Below are 14468 nucleotides of genomic sequence, written 5' to 3'. Positions count from 1 at the left end.
TTAAATTCATTTTTTGTTTACAACAATCTCGAATATCATAGCCCTTCTCGCTTATTAACTCGACTTCGCCGAATAATTTCAGGAGCCGTCTTCTCAGGCGACTAAATATCGCTTGCACGATTTTCTGCGAAGCAGCTGCGTGTGAGCAGCAGCCCGGCTACCAGCGGCAGGTTCCACCAGGCGAGGAGCGTGAGATAAGCATTTTATTTCTTCCATAATTTTATCAAGCTTGTTGACGTGCATTTAAATAATTAATTAATCAAAAAATAATTACACAATTTCAAAATAATTACATACAATTAAATTTTAATTTCATAACAATATAAAATATTCAATTAAACTATTTACAAAATGTCTACGGAACCTAATCCAAAGTTATTAAGAGATTTATATTCAAAAAGGTCTGCTATTAAGGGCCAAATTACAAAATTTAAAAATTATTTGGACAGAATTAGCGAGTCCACTTTAATGGATGAACTATTAATGGCTGAATTTAAATTGAAACTTGGCAAATTCGAAGCATTGTCAACAAAGTTTGATGTATTGCAGACTGAGATTGAGGTTCTTAATTCTGAAAATATAGATTCTGAGATTGATGAAAGAGACGACATTGAGAACGATTTCGTCCAAGGTATTGCTTCTGCTAAAATAATGATTAAACAATATGATAATTTATTTAATGACAACGAAAATCGTAGGAAATCGATGGGCAATGAAGACTCTTTCCATCAAGACTCAAATGTTAAATTACCACGAATCGAAATCTCAAAGTTTGATGGTTCATACTTCCGTTGGCTAGAGTTCCGCGATACATTTTCAAATTTGGTTCATAAAAACAAAAATATTACTGATATACATAAATTTCATTATTTAATTTCTTACCTTGAAGGTGATGCGGCACGGATTGTCTCTAATCTCGAAGTGTCAACAGCAAACTACCAGGCAGCCTGGACGCTACTTTGCGACAGATATAATAACAAAAGGCTTCTTGTTGATCATCACTTAGATTCTTTACTTAATATTCAATCTATAACTCGTGAGTCAGACAAGTCACTACGTTTTTTAGTCGATCATGTTACAAAAAATCTTCGCGCCTTGTCTAGCCTGGGTCAGCCTACTGACTATTGGGATGTACTTATAATATTTATTTTATCTTCTAAATTGGACAAATGTACTCTTGTTAAATGGGAAGAGTATCGAAATACTATTGATGACATTCCAACTTTGCAACAATTTCAACAATTTTTAATCAACCGTGCAGATGTGTTAGAATCTTTGAATCGTAATAAGGTTGGCACTAATAATGAACCCCAAAATAATTCTAAATCACAATTCACGTCACGTCCCGCACAACTAAATTCACAAAAAAATAATAAATTTAATACAAATAGAAGTACTAATTCATTTTCTACATCTAATCAAAATAAATTAAACGTTTATCTTTGCATAACTTGTAACGAAAATCACAGAATTTATGACTGTCCTACATTTAAGTCTAAAAACATTCAAGATAGGATGTCGTATGTAAATAAATATAAATTATGTCGAAATTGCCTCAGACAAGGGCATCCTGTCAGTAACTGCCGCATGGGTTCATGTCGACAATGCCAGCAAAAACACAACACTCTTCTCCATAATTCTAATGATGACGTCACTGCCAACTTCAGCACAGATGAACAAGTTGAACCAAACGAATCTGTAGCAGCCTTTTCTAGACAAATGTCCAAACATGTTCTCCTATCTACAGCATTGATAGAAGTTTTTAACCCTATTAATAAGCAAGTAGAAAAGGTTCGTGCTCTCTTGGATTGTGGCAGCCAGTCTTCATTTGTCACTAAATCCCTGCAACGAAGAATGTCATTGAGAACTTGCCCATTGCAGGCAATGAATGTCATTGGCATTGGCAATAATTCTTCTAATACAGTGCACGAAAGCTGTCTCACTCAATTAAAATCTCTAAATAGCAACTATAGCGTTACTCTTTCATGTCTTGTTCTCAACGAATTGACGGGCCGCTTACCTAAGACGCCAGTTGACATTCAAGGTCTCAAAATACCTAATTCTTTAACTTTGGCGGACCCTGAGTTCTACAACCCAGCTCCGATTGAAGTTTTAATTGGAGCAGATATCTTCTGGGACATTCTAGAAAGCGAGCAGCTTTCTTTAGGTCCTAATAATCCTAAATTGCAAAATTCTAAATTCGGCTGGTTAATAGCTGGCCCAATTAATAATTCTCGTAGTAGCGAAATTCATTGCAATCATGCCATAAATACAAACCCAAGTAGGGTTTGTATTTATGGCATGATTGCAATGACTATGAATTCGATAATGACTAACGAAATTCACAAAATGCTCACAAAATTCTGGGAGCTTGAAGAGCTACCCCAAAAAACTGTTCAAAGTCAAAATGACATAACATGCGAAAAACACTTTCTAAATACCACCACTCGCTTAGAAAGCGGCAGATTCTGTGTGAAGTTACCCCTAAAGGACTCACCTGACTGCCTCGGCGATTCATACTCTCAAGCTAAAAAACGATTCCTAAATCTTGAGAAAAGATTTAGACGAAATAAAGAACTAAAATCAAAATACATTGAATTCATTCGTGAATACGCTGATATGGGCCATCTATCTGAATCACCTACTCCTATTCCAAATCCATCATATTTTTTGTGTCATCATGCTGTCATAAAAGAAAATAGTGAATCTACCAAACTCCGAGTAGTGTTCGATGGCTCAGCCCCCACAACCTCAGGCTTCTCTGTCAATGACATCCTCATGGTGGGCCCAAATATTCAAGACTCTCTTTTCTCCATTTTAGTTAGAGCCCGGCACCACAAATTCATTCTGACCGGTGACATTGCCAAAATGTACCGTCAGGTCCAAGTTGAGAGTTCAGATCAAAATTTGCAGCTCATATTATGGAGAGAAGATGAGTCTCAGCCTCTGAAAACTCTGCGACTGAGTACTGTCACTTACGGTACCGCAAGTGCCAGTTACTTGAGCACGAGATGCCTTTGGCAGGTTGGAGAGGAATGTGGGGTCGAAATGATCAAAAATATTATTCAGCACGACTTTTATGTCGATGATCTAATCACCGGCTGTGATGATGAAGATCAACTTAAATACATTCAAAATTCAGTTTCAAACGTTCTAAATTCAGCTTGTTTTCCTCTACGAAAGTACAAAACTAATTCAAAAAACTTATTTCAAAATTTACACGAAAGTAATACAGAACATTTAACAATCAGTGAGTCGTCGAGCACTCTCGGACTTTGTTGGGATCCATCGAAGGATGCCTTCAATTTTCCAATCGAAATTTCACTTCATAGTGACAAAATTACAAAGAGACATATCCTCTCAAGTTCATTTCGAATCTTCGATATTTTGGTCTTTTTAGCCCGTGTATTATTCAACCAAAGATGTTGCTCCAAAAATTGTGGCTCAAGGGTGTTGAGTGGGATGAACCTGTGTCGCAGGATATAAAAAATGACTGGTTGGATATTGTTGATAATCTAAAATTTCTTTCAAAATTCGATGTTTCTCGTAGAGCTCTTTGCGATTCACCAAAAATCGTTTACATTCGTTTAGCGATGCATCTCAATGCGCTGATGGCCTCAACTTAACAAAAAATACGAAGAAGACTTACCTGAAGTCAAGGTCCATACAGCCGTCGAATCTGAAATTAATTTTGATTTTAAAAAATATTCTAAATTTACAAAACTTCAAATAACTTTCACTTACATTCTACGATTTTACACAACTCTAAAAACAAAATAAAAATAATAAACTTACCGGCATTTTATCAATTGACTAATTAAATTATTCTTTTCAAAAACTGCGTTACCTGCACTCGTCTTCGTGGTCAGACCTATAATCCAAAAATGGCTGACTTACCTTCAAATCGCGTCAACGTTGACTTTCCATTCAAGTCTGTTGGAGTGGACTATGCGGGCCCTTTCTTCATTCTAAATCGTAAAGGGCGCGGTGCTAGAGTAGTTAAGTGCTACTTGTGTTTGTTTGTGTGTCTGCGTTTCAAATGCATTCACTTAGAGGTCGTGTCTGATTTGACAAAAGATGCTTATATTATGACACTTCGCAGATTTGTGGCACGCCGTGGAAAGCCAACCGAAATATTTTCCGACAACGGTAAAAATTTTGTAGCTGCCGCGAAAGAATTAAATAGTTTTCTAAAGGCTAATCAAGCACCTCTGTCTGAGTTTGCTGCTCAGGAGGGAATAAAATTTTCTTTTATCCCCGCTTACGCTCCTCACTTTGGTGGAATATGGGAGGCCGGGGTTAAGTCCGCTAAATTTCATATAAAGCGAGTCATGGGCAATACTCATCTCACATTTGAGGAACTTTCGACATTGTTTGCTCAAGTGGAGGCCATTCTCAATAGCCGTCCTCTGTGTCCCATGTCATCTTCCCCCAATGACTTCCTTTCCTTGTCCCCAGGGCACTTCTTAATCGGAAGATCATTGAATGCACTGCCAGCTCCTTCGTTGGATAACGCTAAAGAGAGCTCCCTGGATAGATATGGCAGACTTGAACAAATTCGCCAACACTTCTGGAAGAGATGGCAGAAAGAGTATATCTCAGAAATGCAACTACGAACCAAATGGAAGGTTGACAAATCAAAAATAAACGTCGGAGACCTCGTACTGCTTCAAGAGGATAATTCTCCACCACTTTGTTGGCGCATGGGGCGTATCGTTCGATTATTCCATGGAACAGACGGCGTTTGTCGAGTTGCGGACGTCGAAACTACAAGAGGCTGCGTTCGAAGACCTTTGGTTCGACTGTGTCCTCTGCCCACTTCTGAAGACCTTCAAGCTTGAAAATCTACGCTTTTCACCGGGGGGAGGATTATGTCTACGCCTGTTAATTTATAATAGCAATCGCGCACGCACCGACATGGATTGTCATTTTTATAAATTTATCATTTATTGGCCGGGTAGAATGTATTTTTTTTACTCACAAAGAAATCTTTGTACAAATGGGGCGTTGGTGTTGAAAATAAAATCTTTATACAAGGAATATTGAGTTTCCCTAAAGAAATTCCAGTTCCCATGCCTAAAGCGGGAACATGATGTGATAATGCACTGTAGTTTTAATCATGAATAAACGTTACGTAGATATTATGAACTGTTTATTACTCATATAAAAAAACATACCCATAATAACACAAAATGAATCTTCTCATCAACAAGGTATTGTAAAAAAACGAAAATTCCTTACCATTCCATCTCATATACGTTGTACAAACCCTGAAATAGTAATGGATGGATTTTTATAACGTATTGTCCATAGTCCGCCCACCTGGTTATGAGTTACGACTGCTGTCCAGCAAATTAAATTACCCGTTTGTAATAGAGGTCAATATATTACCCACATGATAATAAAGGATGTACGTATTATACTGGCTTTTCAAAGGATTTGTTCATATCTGATGTATAAAAAGTTCATGTAAGATTTTGTTAGAGATCGTCTTGCGTAGCACCATTTAAACACGTATAATGTTGCACTCATATTTGTTTCATTTTTGATTTGGTACTATGAGCTTGCTTTACTCTACTCTACTCTAAATTGAAAGCATTATAACTTTAAATACCTTCATAGCTTACTGATTTTCAAAATCATTTTGTATTCCTCATACAAATTAATTAAATGAAGATATGAAATATATGATATTTCTAATTCAACAAAAAATGATGAAAACATTAATAATATTATCTCTTTATTTCCGCTCTTTATTCTTCTTCTCGCTCTTTATTTACCTACCAGGACACTTCCAAAAATAACACCGATCAAAAAGGCTCTCTCTTGTTTTCAGCAATTTAAATCACTGAAATACCCAGAAATACCCCATTAAAACTAAGATACGAAAACTTCACTATGTTATTAAGAATATGCGAAGTTTTCACTTTAAAGACGTATCGTATTGCTAACGTAACATGAATTGTTACAAAGTTTTAATACAAAGCGCGCATAACATTATCATGGTTTTAATTGCGTTTAAACTCGTCTTGAACTTCGCATGTAACTAAATTCAATCTAGTACGGATCTAAGGAGATTGTGTTCAATTGGTGGGAGATTCATCACGTAGTATGTACGAGAATTTAAAGCATTAAATCAATAGTAGAGTAATAAATTAGACCCCGCACTTATCCTGGTTACCCAATTCCAAGCCGTGGCATAAATTACAGCTTACTTATCCATTCAATTACCATTTCGCTAATTAATGCTTTGATTTTATTCGCCGTTTTATTGAAGGACTCCAAAGTGTCATTCACCTATTTCTCGTAATGAATGGGGTAGATTAGATTGCGTATACGTTGAAGTTCAAATATCAGTACACAAAATTAAATATATGTCAGGAAGACAATTATCATTCTTATAATGAAAAAGTAAGTAATCAGTGGCGTAATACAAAAGACGTAAAATAAAAGCACCTTCTCCTAAGATAAATGTTAAGCCAGCAATCTCCTTGTTACTGTCGAGTGTCGGCGTTGGCAGAGATAAAAACTCCATTTTAGTATTTTAATTACCCTGAATTTTAAACTGGAGGTTCTCATACAGAAATGGTTGAGGTTTAGAAGTTTATGGTTTCTGCAAATGAGCTCAACTCAATTTAAAATAACTGTGTGAACCAAATAATGTAATTTGTGGCTTTAGTTATATATAGGGTATATATTAGAGTATAGGATATAGAGTCGTTCGAATGTAATCTGTTATAATAAAAATACTTGTCAAATTCATTTGTTTTCAGCTGCTCTAAGGTTTTCAGTCACAACCTTAGGAATCTTTATATTTGTATTATTTTTTTTTTACAGATTTAAACATATGAGCACTAACCATAAAGATGTTAAGAAAATTTATTGATACATTAGAGCAATAAACAACACCTATAAATATCACCTATATTTTAGTGGCCGAACGTTTGTTTCGTCATAAAAAACGTTTACAAAAAATATTGAAATCCTCGCGGATTTAAACAATCCGAGAGTCACGGTTAAATATATTTGCTTCTGCAGCCCCAATATACATTTCTAGATAAATGTTTTTTTTTTTCAACAAGCAGAAATCATTTATGACGAAACAAAGACGAACACTTTTGATCAATTATGCCGTATATTGTAACGTTAAATGCACAAATACATCTTCTACGAAATAAACTCAAAAATCAAAAAGATTACGTCAGTGGACATTATCACTTTGTATGAAATAATTTACTCCAAAAATTGATGTAAATTAAAAAGTCGTATCTAAAGGGTAAATAGAGGTATGTATATTTATAAATTTTACTCTGACTGACTTAAAGCCATGGCAAAAAGTTTGCGAGCAATAACACTATACCTCTCAGCGAGTGAGATACAAAACTTAGCGAGTTTAATTTCCTGCTAAAACTGTTACCGCGAGTTCATTTAACTTTTAAATACAATAATTAAATCCATAGCACTTAACGTGACAAAGTAATAAATTAGCTTATTTATTATTACCATCTTAATAATCGCGTTGTTATAAACAGTACAAAGTATAAATAATATTTTATTATAAACACATATAGCACTGTTTTCTTATAAAAGTCGGTCATATTTGTTACATTACGACTTGCAGACAAAATAGCTCAAGTTATTTATAATAAGGGTCAAGGAATAAGTAATTGGCTATTTATAATTTGAGGAAAATCAAAAGAAAAGGCCACGAAGCCATTGAATTTGTTTCGACGTTAAGCTTGGTTCAGTTTTTAATTGAAAAATACTCAACATGGTTACCTGTATTGGGTGGAATTGCAATATATTTTTAATTTTATGTTTCTGCTGTTAAACTTTATACAAAAATTTGCAATAAGCATTTCCTTAAGCTGCATTTTACTTAGCCAAAAGAAGAAAAAAGCCTGCACAAGCAATGTTATATGTACAAAACGCACACAAGCCGACGCAGTTGCTGAATTTTATACAGCAAATATTGCCTGAACGTGACTCTTGCACGCTTTTCAACTGAAATATATATGCATGTACGTACTGTAAGCCTAGCTACAATATTCTAGACAAGGTTTTAAGGAAACAAATGGTATACACGTGATAACTCTGTTTCTGGATTCATAGAATTTCGGAATTTGCATTGTAGACTCGAATTTCAGTGGGTGTCGTCCGCTTTAATTGCTTAAACACTTAAGCTAACCAACTAAAATATAACCTTGTTATTTCGTGGTGACATTCAAACGAGGAGTACAAAATTTGGCCGATTCTAATATCCTGTGTGTACAATTGTCGGTTATCGGTAGCCATTTAGGTCAGCCTTAAAAATTATATTATAATAATGTCCACAAAAGGTTTAATAAAATAAGTACATTGTGTATTTAATTTATACTTCATTGCTATACCTTCCAACAACTCACTTTGTTATCAATTTTATCTACTTTTTAATGTCTTTTTTAACTCATTAACCGTAAAACCACCCACTCTATTTTATTAATTGTTAATTATCATGGTATAGAAATGAATTCAGCGACGTATTAAAGTATATGAGCGAATATATCAAATATGAATGCGTCTGTTTCTATTAGATTCCACGGGGAGGTATTAAAAAAGAACGCGGTAGAGAGCCACAAAGCGGAAGGCTTGTGTAAATATTTCAACAAATTTCCGACATTGTGACGACAGTAGGTACAAAAGGTTCTTGCAAGGCACGAGAGCTCGGAAGTTTTTTATTCATGAAACCTGGTGACCGGGTTCGCTTTACGATTCCTGGTTTCCACACCAGTTCGATTCCCGATGCAAATTTCCACTTTACTGCCAAACAATAAAAACGACAGCTTTCATAAATTATTTTGTTATTGCTTTTCGTCTCAATTTCATGTCGTTCCTTTTTTACCCCACGTTGTAAAATAAACTATTTATTATGATGTAAAATATGGCATAGATGATAGGAAAACTTTATCTGATAAGGGTAAAAGTATTTACCACAACAACCTTGTAACATGTAACGCTCCAAAGGAAAATAAATGAAACTATTCTAAAAAGGTAAACAAGTTACCTGTCTAAAACAACCAATGTAATTCGTATATAATTTAATACTTGTGTATTCACATGACATGACCTTTTAACTCTGACACTAACATATTAATTACTGGGGTAGAATAACAAGTTAATAATTAATGAATTATTATTAATTAGGCATGCAAAATAACAAGTTTAAAAGTATACACTCTCTACATTGGTGTTTATATCGTTAAATAGAATATTACGAATATTTAAAAAAAAATGTATGTCATATTTGATATTATAAACAATTTATTCACTAACAAACTGGTTTAATTTAATATGTTCATTTAGGAGTATCAGAGTAAAGCGTATGTAAAACGCATATATAGCGACCACATATGGTGCTCGAGGTGCAAGCGGCGATATATTAAGCGATATAGTGGCCCCATGTTGAGCGCTATTCTTTATCTTTACGCTCTATCTCTTGTTTTAAAAATTATTTATGCTTCATTTTAATTTACATATACTTTGTCACTATACAGTGAAATAATAACCACATAGAATGGCTGCTTTCAAGCGCGTTTTTGTACGTAAATTTACCATGATAACTCTACAATGTAAGTCTTTAAACTTAAATTGATCTGTATTTAGTTATCTTTCAAATAAGTCTACCTTCTGTACCTCGTTATACGGAGAAAGTAAGCAAAAAGTAGTTTATAAACAAGCTCTACTGGGAATCGAAGCCTTTCAGTTGTTATGCTCAAATATAGGTATGGACGCTCGATCCGAAGATAACTTTACACGCTTTAAATTTCCACAAATCAATACTTTATACTTATAACTTTCAATAAGAACCACACAACCTGAATAGGTAATTTGTCTAATGTTTCCGTCCAACAGAAATGCTATATAAGATTTTTGAGATAAATCCTGTACCACAATTTATATTTGTCCATGCTTCCAGTTTATTCGAATATATTTAAAATGCTGGTTTATTTTTCTAAAGATATCCTATTTAAATATAATGATCTCGTGGGTGTGATTGATCCATGAGCCCAACTCAAAATTAACAACTAATATTAATCATTGATGATTTAACTCCAAAGTTTTCCAATTTGAAAAGCCTGCGAAGGAAATGTTTAACGATAAACTGGCTAGTGACTATTGTTTTATTATTATTAAGCTTTCCAAAGTTTAGCATCTTGTTCTGAGTACACATTTAATTAATTGAATTAAGAGTTGCCTTGAGGCGAGTTAAGTATTAATTAAAATTTTTAGGACACAAAATTATGTAACAAGTCACTCAAAGATCCTTTCTTGTAGTACATTAATATTTCAACTATCTCCTGATTGTCCAACCGACTATACAATGCATTAATAATTCTCATAAAGTCCCAGTTAATATATGCAAAACTTCATGGTTATAGCTAACCCTAATGGACAAGGCAATTAACATCTATCACAGTTCTACGTATACATATAAAGTGATTTTCGCTTAATATGTACCATTCTTTAGTATTGAATAACTTAGTGCACGTAATTAAAAACCCAGAAAGGAAATAACTTGCATATTCAACGTATAAACAAAGAACTATTTCTGAGCATTTCTCGAGAAGCGCTAGGACATCTCTGCATAATAAAATAGAGTAGCCGTTCTTTTGTTTTCCATAAAGCATAGAGAATAAAAATTCAACGGGATATTTTAGACACGGCGGAATATAATAGGTACACCGAAATAAAAGCGGGAAGCAGCTTGTATTTTATTCACGAGCCAGTAAGCTATCAGACATGTCCAAACTTTACTGAGTGCAGCGCGCTTTATTTCCGTTTGACCTGTCTCGATCGACGCTATTCCAGAAATACCACGGACCAGACATGTTCAATTTGCCGACAGCCCAAATGCAACTCTTGACAGCCCTCTACCTCGCCGTTGCAACGACACGAATCTGCACTTCCATATTTGAATATTTAATTGCGATTATTTTGGCGGCAGACGTATTAATAAAACAAATTGACATGCCTATTAAAGCATGCGGACCGACTAATGGGCATAGCTGTATTCCGACAGAATCCGGATGGAAATCGAATTTAAAATTCTAATGTGTGCATCAGTTTATGGAAGGGTATTTTACGATTGCAGCCGCAGTTTTGCATTCTTTGTTTGGTGTTTTATTTCATGCATTTCTAAGGCCGGGATGTGGTAGGTACGTGATACGGGGCTGCTACGACTCATGAGTCGCGTACGTCTTCCATAAAATATTTTCCAGTTGACGTTGCGCTCTGTCAATATCTTCACATTTACTGAAATTCAGTATCTACTAAACACATTGAATGGTTTGCACTCAGAAGGAATAATTTTACGTTATGTCACTTATATGTTTCTTTGTATTCCAGTTTATTTCTATTTTAAATGTATTTAATATTTGACTTTTACAAAATCTATCGTTTTTATTTGTTCATAAAACTTATCAATGTAAATCCATGCTTTTAATAAAAATTTATTTGTACCCTAATATAAAAGCAATTGCCTTCTGTATTTTTACAAGAATTCAAGCAATAAAGAAGTTCCATAAAAAATTAACCAATACGAGCAGGTGTTCGTAAGATTCAAAATGGCGTCAGCAATGTGTCACAAGAGACGCATAGAGCGGGAGACACTAACGTACACTGCTTCGAGGAAAGCGCTGCAAAGCCCCCCGAGTAAACTTTACCAAATAATTATTTTAGAGTAAATTTTTAACTTTAAACCATTCTGGGGAGCGATTATTTAAATTCCTAAAATTCCTTCTTTTATTTGAAAACTGTTTATGATGTAGATAAACAAATTATTTAATATTAGTGTTAAAATTTTCTTATCATACCATAAATACTAAATGTAATTTGATGTAAATTATAACTACTACCTACTAACTTAGGCTTACTTCCATGGGAAAAAACAAAAATCTTAAATTGTACGCTCACAAAACAAAGCCATACCAAATTTCAATAAAAATATTACAGCATTTATATTACCTGTTCCATATCGATTTTAGCAAACAGGCTTGTATTCGTGACCTACGCAATACTGAATTCTAATATCAAAACCGCAGTCCATTCATCGCTAGCCAGCGTTGCGTAAAAAAGAGCGAATGTAGGTACGGTCCGCTCGAATAACCACTGCCAATGAAAAACTCCCGATTGAAATGTTTATTCAAACACAATGGGATATATGGATTATAGCTCTCCTACAAAAATATACCGATTCACTAAAACTGAACAGATTTTTCCATAACGGCCAAATCTGGTTTGAAATTTATGTTTGTGGTAATAATGAACGGCGATGTTGATTGATTACTTTTAAATAAACCACATATTTTTTGTGATTATATATATACTGTGCGTGTGTTTGTTAAAATTTGAAAATCTTTTTTATAAAGTGTTTGTTGAAAATAACAAAATATTGTGTTATATAAGTTTTATCATTTGACGAAAATGTAAATGTAATGTTCCGTTTATTTCCCAGTGAATCATATCCACTAAAGTTATTTTATAGTATTTACCTCTTATTATATTTTCGTTAATTTGCTTAAAAACCTATTAATAATTATTACCACAAATAACACATTCAATACTTCTACCGTGGTAAGAAAAAGGTTTAATAATAATTGCCGGTCATTCGGAGTGTTCGTTGCGAGGAAAGAGCACTCACTTAATTTCCTGATTTGTCCCGTCTCCAGCTAATAAGCGCTTGTTGGTTTTAACTCGCCTCGGATGAAACGTCCCACTGTGTAATAAACTGATATAGCCGCTGCAATTATGCTGCATATTCGCGTTCAATTTTATTCGTAGTGATATTAAATAGAGCTTTCAATAAAAGTTGGGTCAATAAAACAAATGTATTTTATAACAGAACTTCATTGTACCTCAATATGTGTGAATATTAAAGAGGTTAGTTTCTAGTCATTATTAATTAAAAATATTTTGAAATGTTACTTTAATTATTATTTTAAAGTAGTTCATTTATTTGACAGTCTGCATGAATTTCGTAGCAGGTAGCTACGAGACGCAAAATACTGTTTATTGCACCAAGTATTAGAATGAGGCTATAGTTTTAAACATTTTCTCGATAAATAAAACAAGCGTGTATGAATTCTATCTTAATTTTTAATTTTAAAGCTTTTTAAAAGCTTTAACTTAACAACATAAAATATATTATTCAGCTTGAACTTCTCCGAAAATGACAAACTGAAGTAAACAAAAAATGTGACTCTGCATTCAGAGGTCCGAAAATATTCATGTGTCCCTTAAGAAGTTCTCACAAAACGGCTGATAAAGGACCCTCGAGCCTTTGAGACATAAGTTTAGAAATAATAGACGTGTCCAAATAAATATTCGTAACGTGAATTTTACATGCTAAAAGTTTCAGAACGTATTTAGTGGCAAAGTACTTTATCGCCATTTAAGAACAAAACGGGAAAAGTGTCAACAAAAACAGCTATTACAAATAACCTTTTTATAAATCGATTGGGAATTCCTCTTCGTTTTCTCAACAGGAAAATTCCATTTTGCAAACACAAAACTGGGAACAGACGACACAGACCTAAATACCTTGTAAGTAAACGAAGCGCAATAAGTAAATAACGTTTTCTTCTTTGAGAAAATTTCGCAACAGACGCCGTTGGAAACTTTAAACAATTTCTAACAGATTGATACTCTGGGGCGCTGCGGTCATTCCCCAAACTTATTACTCCAAACAGTGGAGAGAAATTAATTACGCCCGTTAATTTATATTTTTATTCTGTATTGTTGTTTTTTTTGCTCTATATCATGACAAAAATGTACACAATGATAATTTGTATTTGATTTTTTTCAAATGCCAAAAACATTTTATGTAGATAAATTGGAGTGTAATAAATATCTGAAGCATTATGAGAAAATTCTCAGAATACATGATAGCAATTTCTGGAGATATGTACAAAAAATAAATAATTTTTCTTATCGCGTATGATAAGAATGAAATAAACGAAAATAATAATTTGATATTTAACATCTTATTTTAATATCATAAAACGATGTACAAGGATAAAAATATATTGTTAACTGAAGTAATTGAAAGTAAACAATCGCACTTTCGTTAATTAAAATCAAATAAAGTGACTGAAAAATTGAAAACTGCCTAAATAATGCCTAAAAAATAATAATGCCGCCTGCCTGTGCAAAAATACTTTATCCATTTTAAAAAAAGCTATTTTTTTATAAATTACATACTTAATCATACCCTGATGATTATGTGATTTATTTTAAAAATAATTTAAAATGGAACAATTTTTAGATACAAATCAAATAGCTATGACATCAAATGATAATAAATCGAAAAACAAAGACATAACATTGTTATTTATAGATAACATTATGATTCAGCTCTGTCAGTAATCTAAACGTGTGATTTCACACAAACACTGATAAAGGCAGCAAGTTATCAATAAAATCAGGCAAAG

At 33.6% G+C, this 14468-nt stretch overlaps 2 protein-coding genes across 2 annotated transcripts; both read left to right on the top strand.

Annotated features, from left to right (window-relative positions):
• The first annotated feature begins 351 nt into the window (after positions 1-351).
• Positions 352-3457, top strand: LOC149902899 (uncharacterized). The gene is made up of 3 exons (XM_090109698.1): positions 352-631; positions 1511-3024; positions 3401-3457. Exons 1-3 carry the CDS (start codon positions 352-354, stop codon positions 3455-3457), a joined length of 1851 nt encoding a protein of 616 aa, XP_089965824.1.
• Positions 3458-3586: 129 nt separating this feature from the next.
• On the top strand, positions 3587-5084 carry LOC149902898 (uncharacterized). The gene has a single exon (XM_090109558.1). It carries the CDS (start codon positions 3885-3887, stop codon positions 4839-4841), a length of 957 nt encoding a protein of 318 aa, XP_089965684.1. The 5' UTR covers positions 3587-3884; the 3' UTR covers positions 4842-5084.
• Positions 5085-14468: the final 9384 nt, after the last annotated feature.

The sequence above is a fragment of the Colias eurytheme genome, chromosome 14, assembly GCF_061535395.1.
Source record: "Colias eurytheme isolate Ceu_HAF_F1 chromosome 14, ilColEury1 Martin Lab GWU primary, whole genome shotgun sequence".
Lineage (NCBI taxonomy): Eukaryota > Metazoa > Arthropoda > Insecta > Lepidoptera > Pieridae > Colias > Colias eurytheme.
This window is presented reverse-complemented; position numbering and strand designations above follow the sequence as displayed.